Source organism: Semicossyphus pulcher, unplaced genomic scaffold (assembly GCF_022749685.1).
Source record: "Semicossyphus pulcher isolate SPU_LCO1_2020_fin unplaced genomic scaffold, fSemPul1.0.p SCAF_10, whole genome shotgun sequence".
Taxonomy (NCBI): domain Eukaryota; kingdom Metazoa; phylum Chordata; class Actinopteri; order Labriformes; family Labridae; genus Semicossyphus; species Semicossyphus pulcher.
The window spans coordinates 2,948,875-2,972,614 of record NW_027211604.1 but is presented as its reverse complement, the minus strand read 5'-3'; the positions used below and the strand labels follow the sequence as shown (position 1 = coordinate 2,972,614).

General features: G+C 39.5%; 1 protein-coding gene across 1 annotated transcript; it reads left to right on the top strand.

Moving 5' to 3' along the window:
- Positions 1-1,629: 1,629 nt before the first annotated feature.
- Positions 1,630-23,006, top strand: LOC138596185 (hexokinase-2-like). The gene is made up of 11 exons (XM_069667805.1): positions 1,630-1,696; positions 6,874-6,981; positions 12,609-12,771; positions 13,032-13,180; positions 13,282-13,401; positions 14,336-14,431; positions 14,909-15,008; positions 16,692-16,875; positions 18,015-18,170; positions 18,793-19,026; positions 20,633-23,006. Exons 2-11 carry the CDS (start codon positions 6,874-6,876, stop codon positions 20,829-20,831), a joined length of 1,509 nt encoding a protein of 502 aa, XP_069523906.1. The 5' UTR covers positions 1,630-1,696; the 3' UTR covers positions 20,832-23,006.
- The last annotated feature ends 734 nt before the right edge of the window (positions 23,007-23,740 follow it).

The window sequence follows — 23,740 nt, the reverse complement described above, 5'->3', positions numbered from 1 at the left end:
TCTTTATATGTATCTTACATACTGTAGCACAGGTGTGGTTACTTTAAAGCTATTATCTGCTGTTCAAACAACTTTTAATGACACATTGCTTCTTGATGGTGGTGGAAGAAGAGTTTCCTTCTCTTTGGCGTCACCTGTGGTGATAAACGGTAATTACAGGAGCACACTTCCCAGATATCCACACAGTGGACACAGTGTGACGTCCACGGTCGGCTCCGGTTGTAACTCTTGATTTTCCTGGCTGACGGTCGCTTTCCTTTTCAGACTGTTTGCTTCATCTGAGCGTCGAGTTTGTTTCTTCTTCTTTGGATTTTCACTTCTTGTTGAAGTTGTATCTGTAGTCATCCATCTTTTCTTTGTTAGTTCAGCCATAGTAGATTACTGTTTACTCGCAACACTCGCAGAGAGCGGAAAAGCAGCCGCTTAGCTCCGCCTACCCTCTCTGGCAGACCAACCACTGCTGGCTGATGGAAAACGCGTCACTAACTGGGCACCGCTTGTGACTTTTTCCATGGAAGTAGCCACAGACATCCAGTCTGTAATACTGCACATGCAAAGGCTTTCATCAGCAGGCCATAGGCTCAATCACCACTGTGTTACCTCATTCGGCGATAGATAGTGATGTAACAGACATTTATTTACATGGAAATCTTCCAGATTATACCTTTAAGTAGCAGTACAACAGTGAAGAAATTATTGTGATATACAGCTATAAAGCACTGACACAAATGTGATAAACGAGTCGATACATTAAAGAAATCTGGTGACGGCAGCAGAATCCACCTACACATTAAGATCTCTACTAAAACCACTGTATAAATACTGTAGCTACAGTATGTATAGTATTAATATGTCTCCTGTGACTGCTCCCTTTTTAAATAGTCTATCATTATTTTTACTCAGGCATTAAAGAAGCTGGATTTTATTGTTGGATTTGGTTGAGGTTAAAATAATTTTAACAATTTAAGAAGCTCGAATTTTAATGTTTTTCTCTGAAGAATATCTTCAATGTTTGTTAATATAGTTTATTAACTTGTTATTTCAGCTGTACTAGAATTAAACAGCTGAGAAATTTCGTTTTTAACTAAACATATTTTAAACTTTGTGTGTGGAAATATAAATGTGTTCAGTAACTAAAGCTGTAAATTTAACGTAGCAGAAAGTATAGCACGAAAACAAGACTCGTGAATAATATAAATATACATACCTTACATTTGTACTTAAGTAGTAGTAGTAGAAGTCTTAAAATAAAATATAAAAACTCGTTAAAACGGGTAAACTGGGGATAATTTAAGGTTCTGACCCAAGAAAAGAAGTCTGACTTTGCGCTACTTGTGCGTCTTTACGCGCAGAGACAGACAAACGAACGCCAACCTTTTTTTGTGTTTTTTTATGTTGCCCAAAACAGGATTTTCCCTCGGCCGTGCTAGGTTTTGCTCTAGTCGTCAGTGTCGGTTTGTTCCGTAAAATCAGCTGTTTGGAAACGCGCCGCCGCGCGTGAAACATGACATGAAACATCCTCCTCTGCTGTCCGCTCAGAAAACAAACAGCCGGCGCGCCTCCTCGTGTTGCGACATTCCTCCTGCAGATGAAGTGGGTGTAAACTCTCTCAAACTGCGCTCTCACACTTTCTTCTTCTTCTTCATTGAGGAAGTTCACTCCTGTCAGTGAGAGCGGAGCAGCGCAGGACGCAAAGGTGAGAAACTGCTTTTTATGAGATGAGCTGTTGAGAGAAGAAGTCATCTGTGTTCTAAGCTTTTAACGCTTACTGAAGCCTTTTTAAAACATGTGTTTGTACTTCTAAGAAGACGTTTAAGTTTTCATCCTCACTGGTTCTTTATATTTTACACTGCAGCTGATTTTTTCTCTGCTTCCGTTTTAAATGACACACAAATCCAAGTATTGAAACCTTAAAATGGTCAAATTTGTCAGAGAAGCCTCTGCTGCTGCTCCAATAGGTACACTGTAAGAAGATGGACACTGTTTCAGATCGTAGATTATGTTTAGGTCGATCTTTAAATGTGATAATCCGATAAATTGAAGTTATTTTAAAGCTGCATCCTGTAAAAATTTGGTGGATCTGTAAAGAAAGAAGAGAAAATACAGTAGCAGAAATGAGCTGTAGTTTTTTCCCTGCTCAGGTGTGACTCTGAGGGGGCGTGGCTTAAATACATGCTCCATGAATTACCTGCATTTAGGTGACGTAGAGTTTCAGGTTATTCATGCCAACAGGGACGGCGACATTCTCTGACAGTGGGATGTATAGTCGCATTAACTCGTCTCTGACATCATCAGACGGAGTTAAAGAGCTTCAGGTGTCTACAGTAACCTGATCTTAAAGGGACACTCCACCCAAAAACACAACAAAAACTTCTATGCAGAGTGTTGTCATCAGCTGGAGCTTCTCCTGAGGTCAGAGGCGTCACAACTTCTGTATGTCCTCAGGGGGGTTTGATGATAATAACGTGATTATAACGAGGAAGGTTCTTGCGTCACAGCAGCCCCATGTGAAACATTAAGAAATGAAAGACGAGATACAAACATTTGACATGATTTTACAATCATAGAAGACGGCATCTAAGACCCTTTACGTACTTTTGATCTGGGGTTAGACTCCATCATTAGTTTTAGGCTCCACTGATGTACAAAAAGTTCTTCAGTCTACCAGTCAGTACCAGTACCAAAGGACATTCACATCACAGAAGTAAAAACAAAGTAGTTGACTGGAAGAAGTTTGAAAAATATTTACTGAAGTAAAAGAAGCAACAGTCCTGTGTTTTAAATTTTACTCAGAATGAATAGTTACCATATATCTCAGAAACACTACCTACACCACACTGCCAGTTTAAAGCAGGACTGTTACGTCTCTGTTACGCCTCATCTAAAAAGCACGGAGGTGGAATGGTGGGGCGAAGTCGTTCCCCCTATGAGCCGGCATCAGAGGTAGTAATAGAGGCGAAACAGCATTGGTGGAAACGGCAGGACGAAACAGTGCTTTGTGTGTGTGTGTGTGTGTGTGTGTGTGTGTGTGTGTGTGTGTGTAAAACTCGCACGTCTTTTGCTTCTGTACCGCCAGAATGCAACGTAAACGCAGACTCTGGAGCAGCTTTATGCTAGCGTTGCTTGGTTTGATGTAACAGTGGAGCTTCGTTATAGACTGTCTGAGTAGGCCGCTTATTATGGCCCATGTATTTGTTTCTAACTGAGAAAATTCAGGTGAAGGCAGAAGACCACCTGGGAAAGTCAAAGAACATTTTGGTACCTGACTTGTCGGGTTTAGAGAAGTATGTCAAATTATGCAAAGACATGGCGGACCAAAGTAAACATCGGCTTTATGGTGATTGACTTTAACTAATTGACTGTCACTTGTCAGTAAGGTTGTAACAAATAGTTGCTGTCCGCCTAGAGTTAAGTTCTGAACAATAAAATATGTAACATCTTTTCATTACCTCCCAGTTTTTTACACTTTACGATTTAAAGCTTTGAAAGAACCGAAGGAGTCGGAGGAACGACTTCGAAACTCGGGAACTGGGACCATCTGAGGAGCAAGTGAATGCAGGCGATTAGTATAAAGAGCTGGAGAGTCCGTGTTGTGGATTGTCAGAAATAAGAAAACAAGGAGGCTTTTGTTTGTGTCCCCTGTGTAAAACAAACGTTAACACTACATGACAAAACTTACTGACGTTACTTAGAAAGTGATTAATTTAACCCAAGCCCTGATCTTTCAGAGAAGATCAATACTCCCAACAAAACAACCAACAGTTTCGTGGGTTTGCTGACCAGTCCCTTGTTTACATTTTTTGCACTTTACTATCCAATTTTATTTGTACTTATTTACTTACTTGAAGTCATGATTTCTCACGTTATTGAACTTAGGTCATGTGTCTGAGGTCAAGTTCAGTTCAGTCATACAGCAGCTGTCCTCAGAAATCATGTGCACACAGCTCCTGACCTCAGGATGAGGGAACTGCTTTAACTTCCCTGACAGAGCGAATCCAGACATAGAAGCTTCCTTTACAGATAAACTCACATGATGAAGTTATCGAGTCACAGCTCCTGCCTTTAATTAATGTCTCACAGGCGGTTTTATTGGCACAGTGATAGGATGAAGTTTTAGTTAGTTTAGATTCAGCTTTTCTTCCAGTGTCTTTGGAGCCGTCTGATGATGGACGGCGGGTGAAATAAGGGCTCGTTTCCCTTTTTGTGTGGACTTTCCTTATTTTGGATTTCTATCAGCATTTAATCCAAGTCACATGAGAAAAGGACTTTAGGTGATCTGTTCAATTCAAATTAGCCAAGCTAGCTTAAAGCTATCTTGGCTAGTTATTTACTTCTAAAGCTTCAAATACTGGATCCTCTTTCTACTTTGCATCATATGCAATGACTTTAACATTCAGTATTATCACAATATATCCGTTTAAATATTTACTTTAAAAGACTCTACAGCCAGGATAAAGGCTTCAGTTAATAGCAGTAAGCTAGCATGCTCACAAATGTGGTTGTTTGGCAGGTATGACGTTTACCATGCTAACTGCCATGCCAACATTGGCTGTTATGCCAGCCAATGTTGGCACTCCTACCTGTGTATAAACAATGTCAGCAGACCTCCTCCTTTGATCAGTTAGATCAGAGCATACCCCTGGTACACAAATGTTACGCCAAATAATCTGTGATACTGCAGTATGTTCTTTTCTTTTTGTATTGACTTTTACAGACTCAACAGCATTATCTCATCTGTATATTGGCCCAATTAGGAGTTAGTAGGAGTTAGATTTAATGTAAGTTGCTTTACCACATTGCTCTACACCAAAATATCTTCAGATATATTGGATTGATTGTGATTAAATTATGTACAGATATTCATTTTGACTAGAGGATGACGCCTATAATGACTTTTGAGTTCCTTTGACTTTTCCTTTAGCCCCACCAGCAGGTCAAATGTACTAATATGAGGTTTATTCAGAAACAAACACTTTTTCTTTTATTGTTTTAATTACTCTTTGAACAGCACAATCAAACATTGGACAATTTAAAATTCTAACCTAAAAACTTCCTGACAAGAAATCACCAAAGTTATTTTTATTTATCATTTATCATTTGTCAGGAACACGAACGCATTAAAATCTCTGGCAATCCATCTCACAGTTGTTGAGACCAAAAAATGTTAACCCAATGGTGGCGCTAGAGAAAAAGTCGGAGGATAACCAAAGTTGGTAGGATTTATCATCTTTGAAGCATGAGTGTTTGTACTAAATTTCGTACCAACACATCCAGTAGTTGCTGAAATATTACGTTGGATAGTTTAAATTTTGACCTGCTGGTGGCGCTAAAGGAAAAGTCATAGGATTGTCAAAGTGATTAGGTGTCACCGTCTGGACAAAATGGACCTCTATACCAAATTAAATCACAATTAATTCAGTAGGTCAATTTCAGTCAGGACCAAAGTGGTAAACCAACCAATATAGCTAACAGCTAACGTCGCTAATTTAAATGCAGATGGCAAAATGCTTGTTAATCTGTTAAAAGGTTAATATACAAAATAAAGTCCAGGCCTGCGGTGAAAACGAAAATAACTTGAAGAGCTTTCAAGTTCCAAAACCAATATTTATTTAAGGTGCGTCCAAACAGCTGGTAGAGAATAACAAATATTTGAGCGTCATTTAGAGCCACAGTTAGTGAGTGAAAGCATCAATAAACAGAGTCATCACACTTTATTCCTCAGGAACTTGAGCTCTTTATTACTGTGAATGTCCTGTTTGTGAATGTTTTACTGCTTGATCGCATGAAGGACATTTTAAGAAAGGAAAGTCAGTGTGACTTATAAGTTTAGCATCAAACAAAAAGTTAAATTTCTTTTTAAGACTTGTTGTATCTTTGAACACTTAATAGTCTGTTCTTTGTGGATTTTACTTCTGTATGTGGATTGTGTGTATTTCTATTGTATGTTGTTTCTAATCGTGCGCCCATGAGATAGAAAATAAACGTTTGAGATTTTAGGTGCTCCAATTAGAGATGGGGAAACAAAATACCTCACCCACAGGGGTTATCCTCTATGCTTGTGAAGTTAAGTACCACAATTCAGTGTTCAGCAGCCAAAATGTCACTATTTTATAGCATATCACACAATTACCTGTTTGTGTTATTAACTAAAACTGTCTTGTCTTGAAAGTTCACCCTAACTGAGCTTCAAATTTCAAGTTAGCCACATTAGCTTCAAGCTATCTTAGCTAGTTAGCTACTTCTAAATGTCTATTATGAATTAACTAGTATTTAGCTCTGTACTGTATTTAAAACCAGTTTCTTCTCTTGTGTCAGTTTGCTAACATTTACCAGCTAAGTCACAACTCCCATGTAGATAGCATGTGGCTGTTAGCAATGTCGAATGCTAACAAAATATATTGGTTGTTTAAATGACAGGTAAACACATAATTGGATCCTACTTTATACTGAAACATAGACAGAGAGCCATAATACAGAGTTCCAGTTTTTGAAGTGAACTTTCAGCTCTTCTTATTTAATCGTTATCATTTTACCGCTTTAGCTAAAAGCTAAACAGTGTACTGTATTTAGCCATACAGTTTGATTCTGAATGTTGTCAGCGTTAATTTTCAAAGAGTTTCGACTTTGATATCATTTATGCATTTTTACTGCTTCAGGACACATTTCAAGAAGCTAAACCCACACTTTCCCAGTTTGGCATCAATGAAGAACATCTATGTATCTGTCTCTCTGTCTTTCTTTAACTAACTGTTAGCACCTCCAACTAGATGACTTCACCTCCACTATATGAGGGTGGTTGTTAGATTGTTGCTGCTTGTTGTTAGAAATATTTTGTAATTTGGATAAACTGACCCTTCAACCTCCTCTGACCAGATGAGCAGCAGAGCAGCTAACGTCACACAGGTGTCCAAGAAGGCCAAAATGAGCGGAGACATCGCTAATCCGCACCTGGATGGCATCCCTCCGGACACTCTCAGTAAGGTACGTCTCACCTGAGGAAGAAGAAGGCTTGTTTTTGTTTCCTTAGATGGTTCAAGAGATGGTGAGAAACATTAAAGAAAACTGCTGCAGAGAGGTAAACACTTTGTACTCTGAGTCATTTAAAATCACAAATATTGCTAAAGTGTGAGAAGATATTCCTTTGTTATGCGAATTATAAAAATTTGGAAACATACCTGTAACAAAAAGACATAAAGTGCTTATTTAACAATAAAAAACATAAACAAATTCAGGCCTTTCTTCTTTAAAATATGGAAACGTTGGCTTAAATGAAATGAACAACAGGTAAAAACTCATTTACTTCATTGTTATTAATGTTAAAACCAAAGGCAGTTGTTGGAAGTAACAAAGTAGGCCAACTTTACTTTTTGAGGTATTTATACTTTATTTCTACTTTACTTTGCTACATTAAACTTCAGGGGTACATATTTAATTTTTTACTTTACATTTATCAGACAAAATAAAATATGAGGCATAATTAATGAATTAAAGATTAACTGTCATAAATTAAACCACCCAACAGTATAACAAGTATTATACAGATACTTAATTGTGACTAGCTTTGATGTTAAATGTTGCAGGCAAGATAATAAATCCAGTGATATATCAAATTTAGGGGTCGTTTTCTTGTCTACTGCAAACTTCTGGATTTTTAATGCAAGACATTGAGATTAATTGGAGTACTTTAACATAAGTGACACATTTCCACCTGAGTAAAATATCTGAGTGATCTTCCACCACTGACTAAACGGTACAAACATATACTCATAATGAACTTAAAAATGCTGCCTTGTTGCTAACAACTTTGAGCATTGTCTCCAAGCTTACATCTCGATGCACGTCAGACTAAAATGACTGCATTAGTGATATTGTGTAAAACGTTCTGTCCCTGCCAGCAACATGTTGTTACTCACTGTGTGCAGAAACGGTCTGTCTCCAGGAGTCAGAGCTGCTGCTGGGAGGGTTCTCATATGGAATGAGTTTATTTCAGTCTGACTCACACAGGAGGATCAGTCATCAAACATCCCGTAATGTTGCAGTAGGACTTCCAGTTTTGTAGCTTCATCATCACAAGTTCAAAAGTTTATTTTGAAAACCCCTCAGAAGGACAGACGCAGGAGTCACACCCAACGTTATATTTCTGTTTTCTCAGCAGGGTTCATTCAGACAGCCACTGTGCTTGTGTCCTTTTTATAATAATAACAGTTTTGTTTGTATTAAATTACAATTAAAAAATATCCAATATTTTATTCCACAATATTTATCTGAAAACTATAATTACATAGAAAACCTTTAATGAGTTTCTAAAATATGAATTATTAAGCATGTAATTACCAAACAATGATGACACTTGAAAGGAACTCATCCTCCACAAGCTACCGGACTACCTTATGAATACTTTTTTAATACTTTAAGTGTTTTTTATTGGTAATACTTTTACGCAAATACGATTTTTACGAGTATTTGGGCCACATTAAAGGAAATCGTACTTTTCCTTTTTTCTTTGATGTGGCCCGAATACTCCGTCGTAGATTGAGTTGAATCAAAGGTCTGAATACTTCTTACATCTCTTGATCAGTCTCATAAATTTCTCAGACATATAAATGTGATTTATTTATGGCTGACACCCACGATGACATATAAAAATATGTTGCATTGTAGGCATTGTAAAAATAATGCTTGGATTATAGATGAACAAATTGCCTCCAAATTGTAGGAGGCATAATGCCTGTTTATGGCAAAATGTGTCAGAAATACCATTTAAAATGTAAACCGTTGTATGTGTAGTATCCTGTCAGTATGTCTCACAATGAAATAATGTAACGTAATGTTCTGTGTTTACTTAATAAGCACATCTGAGTACTTCCACAACTGGTTGACCTTTACTGTACATATCAAATAAGTAGGTATGCCTTTTAAGAGTCAGACAGAGTCATGATGGAGGAATGAAGCCCTGCCTCCTCTTAGGTAAACGAGTAGAGACAAGAGACGGAAAGAAATCATGAGGGAAGGAGGTGAAGAAAGAGTTTAACGACAGAGAAAGAGTGAGAGCAGGCCTGAGCTAACACGTCCCTGGAAAATTACTGTACTCATGAAGAAGAATATGTAAAAGAGAGAAACAACAAAAGGAGGGGTGGTGTTTGTATCCAGCATCTGTTGCTCCAGATTTTATCCTGACCCTGGTGCTTGAACAAGGATTAACTCCAAGACAATTGGGAAATAATCATGCAAACTATATGGGGCTGTTACATTTGTGCAGTAATTATACCAATAATCAAACTTTAGACGGTACATTTTGTAGGAACAAATTAACTTTGCTGATGATATGAGTTGTAAAAATGTACCATCCTACTGTTGTCTCGAGTTGTTGGAAGACCATTCGCTAGCTCATCCTGAAGGGTGATGATGTAAAAGTGGTGGTCATGAGGCTGTAGTAAGAGATAATTAAAGAGAAGGTAATCATAATATCAAGAGTCTGGTAGGTGATGTATTTTTTAAGCCTCAACAAAAAGCAAAAATATAAGAACTAAAGTGTCTGAAATGGATTACACTGAACATAAGCTAGAAACATCAGCATAAGCAGCTACCTAGCGTATTGCCTACAGTGATAACCTGCCCTTTAAAGCCGTGACAAAAGAGGACATTATCTAACTAAACTATCTTGAGGGGTTACAGGTTAAGTTAGAAAAAGTTATTAACTGACACACCTTTTATGTTGGAGCCTGTTTCAAATGTTATCAGTGTTTATGCTAACGTTGGAGACTTATTTAGCATACACTAGCGCATCTCTCTTTAAAGCCTAAACCTTTCTCGGTGTTGCTGGTGTGAGTACTGTATGTGTTTTTAGTTAGCATCCAAACAAGATAGAGGAACATTTTAATTAACTAATTAACTACTAATAACAAGCTCTACCTTCAGATACAAATGCTGTTTTATATTTCGTATTCTGCATCATGTATCATCAACTGTGAGGATAATGTAATAACATGGGACCTGTTAGCTTTAGCATCAGTCTGTCAGCATAATATAATAACATGGGACCTGTTAGCTTTAGCATCAGTCTGTCAGCATAATATAATAACATGGGACCTGTTAGCTTTAGCATCAGTTTGTCAGCATAATATAATAACATGGGACCTGTTAGCTTTAGTGTCAGTTTGTCAGCATAATATAATAAAATGTTAGCGTGACATCATGACCATTACCATAACCTGGGACCTAGCATGATGTCATAACTTTAGACTTGTTAGCTTAAGCCTCTGTCTGTAGACATTATATCATAACCCAGGACTTGTTTAGCTTAGTTAGCGGTAAAGCTTTGAAAGGGTTTTTGTTTAAAGAAGTCATCTACAAAGAAAACAGTCTGCTGGACGTAGAGTTAACATCCACCTTTCTAGAGTTAGCCTTCATTAGCAAGCTAGCAAAAGTTTTAATTTCAGCCTATTTTATGGACCATCCTTGAAATAAAATAGTTCCTTCCTGATTTTATCATCCTGGGAATCCTATTCTTTCAGGTATGGCAGCAGGGCTGTTGTAACTTGTCTGAGATGTTTTAGACGCATGTGAGAAAAACATCAGGCTGCCAAGGAAAATATTCACCATGAAACCACACTAAACATCAACTGTGTTGAAACGGGTCCTGATTGTGATCCAGTCTGAGCCTCCATGTGGAAACCTGGAAACACGGGGGTCTTACTGCTAAAAGCAGACACACCTATCCTTCCCAGACACATGTCCCAAATTCTCCCACAGCTAGCAGGGCGTGTTTACTCCAGGTGTGTCTGCAAAAATGTATAGAGGATTAAGCAGGGTTTGGTTGGATTATTTGGATGAAGACACACATGAAATAACAACAACAACAACAATAATTACACTTGTAAATTTAGAAATCTCAGTTTGACATTAAAGCAGCTCAGTGCAGATTTTAAAAGCTGTGCAGGGTTTTTCCAGCTTTCCAGGAAGCGGAAAACAGGAAGAGAAATGTGAATTGTTGCTGCCATCTCCAGAGGATCATTACATGTTTTACCAGCCAGGCCACTTCCTGCAGAATATGCCAACAAAACTCCTAATCTAACAGAAACACAGCAGCTTCAACACTGCAGTTCTAAACTGGAGTCAAATGTAGCAGGAGGTCATAACATACAGATCTTTAAATCGGTCATATAATAATAATATAATATAATTTGGTTGATTTCTGGATAAAACTCTTTAATATATTTTATATTTTGTCTAATTTGCAGACAAACCTTTAGTCAAACATGCTGTTAGAGGAATGTTGATTAATGTCGGATGTGCAGTGGCAGGAGTCCAGTCCCATTTTAACCCTGTAATGACTGGATAAGCTTCTTAATAGATGTGGAAGTTCTTCAGGACAAAACAAAAGCTTCCACAGGGCTGTGCAGAGGGCGAAGCCTGCGGCAAAGATGCTGCAGGAGGGGAAATTGAGTCAGTAAATAGCCAGTTCAGAACTTGCCTTGGAATCATGTGTTTTTAAGTTTACTTCAGAGTCAAAGTAAGCCAGTGATAGTTGTCTGTACATCCATGGGTAAACTGCAAACAGGAGCTGCTAACAGCTAATTCGGCATTCTTTTCATTGTGCCATTTTACTTATTTATTTATCTAATTAAATATGTTCCTTATGCTCCTGTTTGATGAGTCTTCCATCTTCCACATAATGACACAGACCTGTCAACCAGTCGCTGCAGACTCAGTACTTTCCTTTAACATGTGTCACAGGTTGACTCCTCTTGTTGCGATAAGATCCTCGTCAGCTTTGACGCAGATTCCTAAAAACACCATGAGACTGGAAAGACAACTTCCTGTTTCAGTTCATTCAGGTTTTATTGTTAAGCCCTTTTGCACAGGTGTGACCTGAAGCTCCCCATAGCTTAATAATTATTATAATAACAGTTCCAGTGGTTGAACTGTGATGGTGTTATGATAAAGTTTGTCGCCCCTGTGATTTACAGTTTTCTTAAACCCAACCAGGAGATGCACAACAAAGAAGTCTGCTTTTTTCTTTGCCATGTCGTAATAACCTCACAGTTTTATATCAGTCCCTGCAGCAGGGATTTTCTGCAGTTTTAATATTTCAGATTTTGAGAGAACGCTGCCATCTTGTGGATCAACAATGAGCAGTCACCTTTTATTTTTGTTGTATTTTTGTTGGCTCATTGCAGTCCTGCATGTTTTAATCCTGGGTCAAAATAAATAAAGCACTTTGCAAAAATATAAAACAGCGGAATATATATGTTTTTATATAATTATTCTCTGTTTGGCTTTCTCTGGTTTATGAAACAAACAACATTCATTAAGATTTGTGTTGATGTGCAATCCTTTAAATATATATAGTGTGCAAAATTGAAATAAACCAAAAAAAATCCAGTTGCAAAAACTCTAAATTGACAGACTAATGAACCAAACATTAAAAAATAATAATTAATACAAATCAGATTGATTAAAGACACTAAGGGGAACACTGGACAGGTGATCATGGCATAAACTGGCTTGTAGCTAAAATGCAGTCTGGAAAAACCCATTTATATCAAAATGTTCCTATAAATGACTTTTATTCATTACTCATGAATTATGTGTACCTTTCCCTTTAGGTGGAGGAGCACCTGGACTCGTTCCGTCTGTCTCTGGACAGCCTGCGGGACGTTTCTGCTCGGCTAAGGAAGGACATGATCCGAGGTTTGGGGAAACACTCCCACCACAGGGCGCCCGTCAAGATGCTGCCCACCTTCGTCAGGGCCACACCGGACGGCACGGGTAAGAACTATTATAGTGTATTAGTTAGATCAAAGAGCAACCTGAGCGCTACAAGTTTTTGATTAGGCTTTAGTTTAAATTTTGAGACCAACCGAAAGCATGCTGAGTGTTCAGATAGGAAACAAAACATGATCTTAAGCTGTATTCCAATTCTTTAAATCACCATAATAACCAGTTTTATCCTGATTTCTTCTTTACTTTTTAATGTACATAAATGTATTAATTACCTTGATCCATCATTTCATTGTTCCTCCCTGCAGAGAAAGGCGACTTCCTGGCGCTGGATCTCGGTGGAACAAACTTCCGGGTGCTTCATGTCCGAGTCGTTGAGGAGCAGCAGAAGGTGCTGAAGATGGACAGTCAGATCTGTGCCATCCCGCAGGAAATGATGCTGGGGACCGGAGATCAGGTGACACACACAGGATTTTTAAAATAGATCCTACACACATTATCCTTGAGGAATATGCTAAAGATGTCTCAGTTAAACGTCCGTCCTTTCCTTCTGTGCAGCTGTTCAACCACATCGCGGGCTGTCTCAATGACTTCCTCGTCTCTCAAGACCTGAAAGGAGAAACTCTTCCTCTGGGCTTCACCTTCTCCTTCCCCTGTGAACAGAAAGAAATCGACAAGGTCTCGCACACACACCCACACACACACCCACACACACACCCACACACACAACCTCACTATCACAATAAAACACTTTTTCTTCATGGCACAGGAAAGCCTCCAGTCTAGTGCATGTGCAGCGCGTTATTTTGGCAATTCAAATCCACAGACTGAACAAGAAGTGGATGTAGTCTTTAACCTGCGTTCTCTATAATGCCCAGCAGGGGGCGACTCTTCTGGGTGTCAAAATTATTCTTTATTAACGTATGAAACCAGAGGGGGACATGAGCCGTCTCGCTCTTGATTTATGACCTCCGTAAACGTTTTCCTAATGAGTTTATGGTCTCAATCTCTAGTGTCAAGTTTTCTTGAACGCAGCATGATGTTCATTCAGTAAATTATGGAGCCGTTTAGAGTCAAACAGAGCTTAAAGAAGGGGATGATTCAGGGCGAGGCTACTTTGTGATGTGACGACTTCTGGCTCCAACAAAAAGAAAAACAAGATGGCAACTGCAGTAATGGCATACTCTGTGTTTGGTAGCTACATCCACTTCTTTTATCCTACAATACATTCACAAGGTTAGCAGCTACATATCTAATGTTTTTATTTGTTTTAGACCCTTTATTATTACTTTTAACACTTCTGAATTCATGCTTTTGTCTTTTTTAAAATCTTTGGTGGCTTTATTTTAAGGGCAACTAGCCTACAAACAAGAACAGGAAGCCTTATATGGCAGTTTTAGGGGTATCGATGCTATGCTAATGATGAAATCTAACCTTCTGATTACGACATTAATCAGGATTAAATGAGTGCACCAGAGAGTTTGGTGAATCCAAGATTTAGAAAAATAATATACAAATGTTTCTGCATGGTGCAAAGTCTTCTGTATGTGTTTTTAAACTGGCTCAGTTATTGAAAACATTTAAATTTAAATTAAACTCCCTCTCTGCACAGAGCATCCTGATCCGCTGGACCAAAGGCTTCAACTGCTCTGGAGTGGAGGGAGAAGACGTGGTGAAGCTCCTGAAAGAGGCCATCCACAGGAGAGGGGTCAGTGTGACACACTATATAAGATAAATCACAGCTGCTTTGAGTTTGTCTTCTCTTTCATTTTTTCATGTTTTAATATATTTTTAATGCTGGACTTTTTAGGATTGTAGTTGTGCAAGTGGGGCCACTTGGCCTGTTCTCCCCCCACTCATATTCTTTGTCATATTTTTATTATATTTATCGAGGTACAGTTTTAGTTATTGTTGTTTTTATTTTTACACAGTTTTATTTTCTATTACTGCTTTCTTTTTTTCAAGATGTGAGTACCTAATTTTGCTCCCTTTCATGTATGAACATATTCAGACAATAAAACCTCCCTGAATCCTTAAATCCTTGTTTTGCTACTTATAATAAGTCAAAGCATCTGAGCTCTTCTCGGATGGCTGGCCTAATGTGTGTGTAGGCGGGTAATTTGGTGTACAGATTATAAATAGGAAGGATATAAACACACCTGTCTCTCTCTCTCTCTCTCTGCAGGACTTTGATATCGGCTCGGTTGCGATGGTGAACGACACTGTGGGCACCATGATGAGCTGCGGCTACAGAGACCAGAGCTGTGAGATCGGCATGATCATCGGTAACCAATCAATTTTATTTATCGAACAACAGCAGCGTGTACTCAGATACACCTCACAAGTATTAGCATCAATATACACATCTATAAGTATAATCTCGCATAAAATGGTACTCAAGTACTAATTGTATGTACAGTATTTAAGTAAATATACTTTGTTACCTAACACCACTGGCGCATGCTAACGTTAGCATTCAGCTCAGCTGAGCTTTACTGCAGTGTACTTTGTCAAATAAATCCAGTGGATAAGTTTACAGTAGACTAAAAGATATAGATGTTTTAGATGTTTTCTCTATTCATCTTTACAGACAGAACGTGTTTGATCATCGATGTAAAAACTGACTAGAGGGACTTTTTAAATAATGCAAGTGTCAATTAAAAAGATAATACTATAAAAAAGTTAAAACGTGTGTATTATTAAAATTATGACCTCATAGAAGTTGTGATGTTTAAAAAATACTGCACTTTAAAAATATCATCTTTACAGCTTACAATGACACTACCAGTCAAAAGTTTGGACACATTTTCATATTCACTTGTGTAAGAAAATATGTCCAATCTTTTGACTGGTAGTGTGTATTATAGTGTGTTTAAAAAAGTCCAATACAAAACACAAAAAGACTTTATATCAACATGTCTGGAAAAATGGATATTGAACTGACATTTGGGGTAAAAGTAGGATGAACACCGCAAAAGTATTCAAGTAATGGAGGCAGATTTGTTTGGTTTTGTTAGCTAACATTAGCTTGCTCTCTAACGCAGAAGAATAGCTAGCTAGCAAGCTAACCCAGCTAAATACTCTCTTGAGTGGGAAACATCAGCTTCTTTTTAACATTGGCCGAGGAAATTATCTTTCAAACAACCAACCCTGGACCCATGCAGTGTAGCTAAGTTACAGCTTGTTTTCTAGCCTTAGCTTAATTGCTTGCTAACATCAATGCTAGCCAAATACAATGTATTAGATGGCTAGATTGGAAAATGACTTTAGCAGCTGTCCTAGTTATTTTAGTTTGACAAACACTGTTGGTTTTAGCAAACAATAAATGATGTAGCTAACAGCACAAAGCAAAGGTGTTTGGTGTATCATGTTCAATCATGTCACTGATGGAAGTTATGAGGATGTTAGCCGCAGTAAGCTTAACAGCCATGCGTGTATTTATTAACGTTGTTTCACATACTGCCTTTAATATACTGTAGACACCTGTTTCTTCTGTTTCTACTTTGACCCACAATCCCCAGCTTTTCTTCAGGTGTTACTGACCCTTACAGACACGTTAGTTCTTATTTAAGGGACACGATGTTTCTTCTGACAGCAGGATCATATTAGATATAACGAGGGTCGAGCTGTGGCAGTGAATCGTCTCTTTTCTCTGCTGTAATTAGTTTGGTTTGAGGACTCGCCGCAATAAGAAGCGAACGTTCTCCCTCAGGAGGTGATTACAGCATTACTCTGCGTTAGTGTGTGTGTGTGCTTGAGAGAGTGACATATTAAGAATTACATAGAAGAAGAGAACGATCCGCATTTCAGGACCTCCGTAATATGAAAAAGTATTATAGAAAAACTGACTGCTTTCAATAAATTTTAATGACATTTTTTTAGATCTAAACGTAATTATGAGATTACTCTGTCCATAAACAAATAAGATCTAATCAGGTCAATCCTCTGTCATGCGTTTTTCTCTGCAGGTACGGGAACAAACGCCTGCTACATGGAGGAGATGAAGAACGTGAAGCGGGTGGAGGGCGAGGACGGGCGGATGTGCATCAACACAGAGTGGGGCGGCTTCGGAGACGACGGCTCCCTGAGAGGAATCCTGACCGAGTTTGACGTGGAGGTGGACAAGACGTCCATCAACCCCGGCGTCCACACGTACGTATGACCAGTGTTTGGAAAATGTTTTAAAGGTGAAACAATTTACAGGTCGAGGAAAAACTAACATTTAGAGTAATTTGTCTACAAACACCAGACACCAAATATTTTCTGTTTCAATTAAAATGTGAGTTTAACATAATCTAAAAATAACACAACAGCTAATAGACTAAACAATGAATTTAATAAACAACAATCATTGTTGGTGAGCTGGTCCTGTTAGCTTATTAAGTTATGCTATGTTTTTACAATTTAACACTATAAGTGAATTACTGCTCAGTAACGGATGCTTATCAACTTAATTGTTTACAGATTTTCTGTGAATGATAGGTGCTAGCATGCTCTCTGAGGCAGCAGCATGATACTGTCTGCGAGAGCTCTAGCTCTTTGAGCTAAATGCTAACGTCTATATAAATTTAATAGCATTGTAATGCTCACAAAGACAATGCTAGCAGGCTGTTTTTCACGTTCATGCTAGAAAACAAACATTTGCTAATAGACTCAAAAGACAAAATGCAGCTAAGGCTGATCTGAATGTATAGATAGTTCGTTATAAGCTACTGTAGTGAACACTTTTTTATCTGATAATAGGGCTGGATGAAAAGTCAAAAGTTACTACAATACATTCTTAAGGGGACATTTATATCTGCACCAAATTTCATTGCAATCTATGCAGTCGTTTTTGGTACATTGCTAGCAAAGCCGCAAATTCAACCCAATGGTGGTGCTAGAGGAAACATCAGAGGATCACCAAAATCAGCCGAAAAGATGGTCAAGGAACCGTGAATGGGTGCACCAAATTCTGTTCCAATTCGTTGACTGGTTGTTCAGATATTTTACTGTGTGAACTTTGACCTGTGGGGGAGGCTAGTGCAATTCTGATCTTGTTAAATTCAGGGCATCCCAAAAAATAGTTAGCATTAAATTTCTGGGGACAAAATTATATTGCAATCCTTCCAAAAGATGTTCAGATGTTTTAATCTACAGCTCAGGGAATGCTTCTAGTTATACAAATAGAGTAATAGACCATCAAGAGACAACGATATTAAGTCTCTTAGCTTCCTTTAAATATCAGGCTTTGACTTATTTTATGATGCCTGACAGATTTTTTTCCGTCTGTGTTTGTCCTCTCCTTGTAGTTTTGAAAAGATGATCAGCGGCATGTATTTAGGGGAGATCGTTCGGCTGCTGCTGGTGAAGCTGACGGAGGAGAAGCTGCTGTTTAAAGGGCAGACATCAGAGGCGCTGCGGACGATGGGAAAATTCGAGACAAAGTACATCTCAGAGATTGAGGAGTGAGTTTTCTGACTTCTTAAATCAATCATGCATGTCTGTGGGGTGGAGAACTTGAACGCCAACTCTGAAATCAGGCATGAAGCCTGAACAGAGACGATGAGGGAGATGTAGCCGATAACCACTCCTTCATACATTACATAATAATAATGCAGGGCGGTGAGAACTCGGTCAATTCAGGAGAAGCAAACAGGCATGTCATGTAATGTTTGACCTGTTCTTATGATACCATCACTCCAGTGTTAGCAGAGACTCCAGTCAGCACTCCAGTTCAAGTAAACCAGTCTGACAGGCTGATCTGCTCCTTTGGTTACCTCATTAAAACACCTCTACAGCTGAGTCTACATTTACATTGAGCCAAAGTTTTAATGAATATGCAAAATTATTCCAGTCCCATCCTATATGAAGGGTTGGTGCATCAAGATAGGCAGAAGGTGATGCTGAATCTCCTGTCTGGATGTTATTATAACACAAATGTGGGCTCTGTTAAAGGAGCATCAGTAATTTTCCTTGTATTAGAATTTAACTCAAATCTGATCAAATGCACATGAAGGTGACCACAGGTAGCACTTCCTGTTTGGTCCTCTATGTGGTCCTTACTTCCTGTGTGTGTCTCTGCTTCAGGCCGGACAGCGGTTTGGATAACGCCCAGAAGATTCTGACTAAGTTGGGTCTGCAGTGGGATCAAGTCGACGCCCGCTTGGTGCGTCTGGTCTGTGACGCCATCTCCTCTCGCTCCGCCCGTCTCTGTGCTGCCGCCCTCGCCACCCTCGCCAACCACATGAGGGTCACCCGCAAGCTGGGCCGCCTGAAGACCACCGTGGGCGTGGACGGGACGGTGTACAGGAAACACCCCAAGTAAGAGAGAACATGAGGGGAATTCAGACAAAAGTCTTTTAATCCCTCACAGCTAGAAGGTTTCTGGTTCATTGGTGACTGAATTGCCTGTAGGTGTGAATATAAGCGTGAAAGGTTGTCTGTCTCTAAAGCCGCTTTCCCGCTGGTAAAAAACCTATTGAAAAGCTATATTGACTGCCGATCAGTCCAGGTGTAACCCCGCCTCTCGCCCAATGACTGCTGGGATAGGCTCCAGCCCCCCGTGACCCGGAACAGGATAAGAGGTATAGATAATGGATGCTTTATTTAAGTATATGAACTTCTGTGAACCTATAATAGTTTATAGAACATTCAAAGATACCTATCAGCAGACATAAAGACATTTCAAGTTTTACTGTTAATACCACTTCTTGTTTGCATTCCAGAAGTTGAAGTTGGCAGCCAAAGGGTCTAAATGAGGTGCAATCGCTTCTGTAATCGCTCCAGTAGATTCCAGATGTTTCTTTTTCACTCCTTTCGAAACCACTAAACTCTATTGACTTGAGATGTTGGTCTACTGCTGCCTCTGCTTTTACTGATAGGAAAGTTGGAGATAGACAATAAAGGGCCGTGGATTGGAGTCAAACCTGCGGCTGCTGCGACGCAGACTGTAGCCTCTATACATGGAGAGCCTCCTCTACACACTGAGCTTAACCAGCACCCCCAAAGTGTGACTTTGGCATTCATTAGGGATTAAGGATTAGCTCAGATACAACACATTATTTATGTAAAACAAACTAACCCATCAAGGCAGCAGAAGACAAACAGCTCCTGTTATCTGAAAGCTAAAATCACAGTTTTTGTCAATAGAGTCTGGTGGCTTTGAAGAGAGCGACGTAACGGCTGTTTCTGGTTAGAAAACAAGGATCTCTGTCACAAAGGGGGGAGGGGATTCCAGTTTAAGATGTAAGCCTGACACAAAAATAAACCCCCATGCGAAATAAAACCTGCTTCAACACGAAGAAACCAATAAAATACACGCTTGTATCCTAAAATAGAGACAGTTTTTGCAGTGTTTTGCTGGATAAAGTTCTGTTTTAGGGTCAGTGAAGCTAAAATAATAAAGAAGGCAGTAAAAGACCTGCTCACCTGTTATTGTCATTATTAAAACAAATCATAATTTCTTATTTCGTGGTCTCTACAAAGTGAACTGACGGCCGAGGCGGTGGCTGGAGCAGACAGTCACAGTTCGATGAACCCGTCGCAGGCCCTGCTTTGTTTTTATTTTGGGCTCTCAGATGTGGAACGGCAGTTATGTGTCTCTGTGTGACCAGGCGGCAGGCGGCGCTCCGTGTTGACACATTCACTCACTTCCTGTCTTTGTGAGAGAAACAGCATGTTGAGAAAAAAACATGAAACAGTGTCACTTCTGTTTCCTGCGGGGACATTTCCTTTAACACATTTCTGCATTTGAATTAAAGCTGCAGTTTATATTCTGCCTTCTGTCACAGCTGCACATGTTCACACTGTATTTATTTAAGTATTCTCCTCTCCTTTGCTTCCTTGTCTCCTTGCATCCCTTCCTTCTCTCTCTGTTCTGAATATTCTCTCATCTGTCCTCCCTCCTACTTCGCCTCCTCCTCCTTAGTTTCAGCGAGGAGCTCCAGGAGACGGTGCGCCTCCTCGCCCCCGAGTGTGACATCACCTTCCTCGTCTCGGAGGACGGCAGCGGGAAGGGCGCTGCCATGGTAACGGCTGTGGCGCAGCGGCTGGCGCTCCAGTCCCGACTGTTAGAGGACAGTGACGGAGAGGGCGACGATGAAGAGGAGGATGACGAGGGTTTTTAAAAGCAGATGCAGATGATGCACAACACCGGAGTCTAAATCTGCAATATTTTAACTCTGCTCAATTACAGCCACAACATGACTGATTGATTGTATTATTACTGTGTCATGCATAAGCATAAACCCAGTGCAGAGCAGGAGACAAAATTAATAAGCAAAAGAGGCCAGAAACCAAAGAAGACGTTTATATCACAATTATATTAAAGAAATAAATCAGACGTTTCCCCCGAGCCTGAAAAACAAAATCTGCAGACTTATTTACGTTATAATTAAAAACTAAAAGCTCCATCTGGCTGTCGTCAGTGCACCAAAACATTTTAGGTTTTGAACACACACTTCATATATTAAACATGTTTCTAACGACTTTCTCGACTTCTCCTCATCCACACGACCCGTGTTCCTCCTGCATGTTTGTTCTCACCTGAGCAGCCAAAGACCTCCGACTCCTCGTTAGGTTTGTTATAATTTAAGGTTTAGAACCATAATTGTGCTTTATTTGAATATATGTTTTGTAATTTTGGTTTTAACAAGATTTCATTTAATGATTAGTCTTCAAATCTAGCAGGAAACTCTTTTCTAATCGAGTCTGAAGTCATTTCACGTTATCACAACACCTTTCTTGCTTTAGGGACGCCGTCTATTCTCTAATTATTTATATTGTGTAAAGATTGTGTCGTTTTTCTTGCAAATGCCACAGAGAAAAAAAGTTTAGCTTAAAAGAATCCTGCAGGGAGGTGATCGTGTCGATGAATGTGTCGAAGACTTTTCTTCTGACCCTCATACAGAGAATAAATGTTCACTGAGGCAGGAAGAGATATCTTGTTTTTGGCCTTTATTCCTTTATGGAGAAAGAGAGGACGGTGTCGGAAACGGAGGAAGAGAGAGTTGGGACTCGAGGCGGCAAAGGGCTGAGGGTGTGGGTTGAATCTGGGGCCGCCGCATCGAGGACTGTGGCCTCTGCACATGAGACGTGTGATTTCACCGCTGAGCTAAACCGAACCGGCGCCTCAGGAAAAGAAATCTTAATGTGTTTTTGTGAAGCAGAAAATCCCTACGAAGACATCAGATATTACAAACTTTTGTTCTTCAACTGAAAAACACATCGGCACAATCAGAGTTAAAGTGGTGGGCTGGTTCCTGAGAAGCACTAGAAGAAATCAAATAGAGAAAATAGAGATAAGACAAACATGTATATAAACAAGTTTTACTTTTACAAGATGATCGGTTTAAGGGTAACTGGAACTTTAACACTGTTTACCTTGAGTTTGCACTATTGCATGAAAGGAGTATAAATATGTCAGAAAAATGTCTTCCAAGCCGGCCAATCAGAGCGTAGCCTTTTCTGCATGCTACATTTGCACAGGTGTAGGGAAAACATCCAGAATATGTGGAGAGTGTCTCTCAATGGACTGCTTCAGCAACCACATGGGACACAAAGGGTTTAGTCTTTAAATCACTGATGTCTACATGTTTGTTTGTCATTCACATCCACTTCCTCCCAACGTTAAGTCCCGCCTCCCTGTCCCCTTTTCAGTCAGAAATAACCGAGCAAGTTGGTCTTAAAGTGCTGTTTTACCTTTGTCCATGTTAGCATGCTAACGCTAGCAACTAAAGCTGAGTCTAATCACAACCGAGGCTGATCGAGTCCAGCTTAGAATCAAGTTCACTCAGGTCTGAAAATGTGTGAGTGAGATGTCCTCTGATGGCCACCGTACGGAGGAAAAGCACCTTTCCACTTGTCGAGCTGATCAATGATTTTCTGAATTTCAGAGACCAAAAGTCTTTTTTAGTCGATTCTTTCTCTTGCTGGCAGGTAATCCACCTTCATGGCTCAGGGAGCAACTTTTGATGCTACTAAATTAAAACAAGCTAAGTTTCCAGAGGCGTTCCTGCAGCTTTAAACCGTTTATATCCGATGTGTTGCACAGATAAGAAATGAGTCATACAGGACAGCCTGGAGCGATGATGAAACACAAGAGATAATGTAACTGTAAAAACTTTGTATTACTTGAAATCAACCTGAAACCTGTGTTTTATTCTCTCGTTTAAGGTGCTAAAAATCTACCTGCTGATTTGTGTCAATGGGGAATAAATCTTTTCTAACATTAAGAGTCACATCAAGAGTTATTTTCATGGATGTAACAGGAGAGATCGTGGCACTATGGATCAATACAATCAGAACCGATAACAGAAAGAAGGCTTCATATCTCATTTCTTCATCTTTGTTGTTGCTTCATATTTTCAGGACCGTTCCTTTAAGAGGTCAGATGATCATTTACCTTTAAACACAGACACTGTCTTTAACACACATTGTTGTACTGCTGACACCTTCTTTTATGGTATTTTGCTGTTTACATTGTAACTTTTAATAATAAGAATAATACATATTATTTGTATGATAAAAAAACAATAACTAAGACAGTAAAAGCAAATAAACAGTAAAGCAAAAGCAAAGTACAGAAATAACAGTTAAATATGTTTATAAAAGAAAAAGTTACAACAATAACTTAATAAGGAATCCCTGATTAATAGCAGATTAATCAGGTAGACCAAGAACAGGTGGGTTTTGAGTGCAGCTGTGAATGAGGGGAGTGAGGGAGAGTCCAAAAGGGAGGGGGCAGCAATGGAGAAAAGCTCCGTCCCCCCAAGTCCGGTGCTTGGACCGGGTGAGCAGGGTGAGGAGGTTGGTGTCTGCGGATCTGAGGTTGCGGGTGGGAGTGTATTGGTGAAGGAGGTCAGGTAGGAGGGGGCAAGGTTGTGGAGGGCCCTGTAGGTGATGAGAAGGATTTTGAACTGGATTCTTTGATGACTGGGGAGCCAGTGGAGGTTTTGAAAGACCGGGGTGGTGTGATCTCTGGTGCGAGTGTGGGTGAGCAGGCGGGCGGCTGACTGTTTTTTTGCTACTGTATGTT

Coding starts and splice junctions, on each gene's coding strand:
- LOC138596185 (XM_069667805.1), top strand. CDS start 6,874: ATGAGCAGCAGAGCAGCTAACGTCACACAGGTGTCCAAGAAGGCCAAA. Junction 14,432..14,908: donor AGGCCATCCACAGGAGAGGG/GTCAGTGTGACA, acceptor CTCTCTCTGCAG/GACTTTGATATCGGCTCGGT. Junction 16,876..18,014: donor ATCAACCCCGGCGTCCACAC/GTACGTATGACC, acceptor CTCTCCTTGTAG/TTTTGAAAAGATGATCAGCG.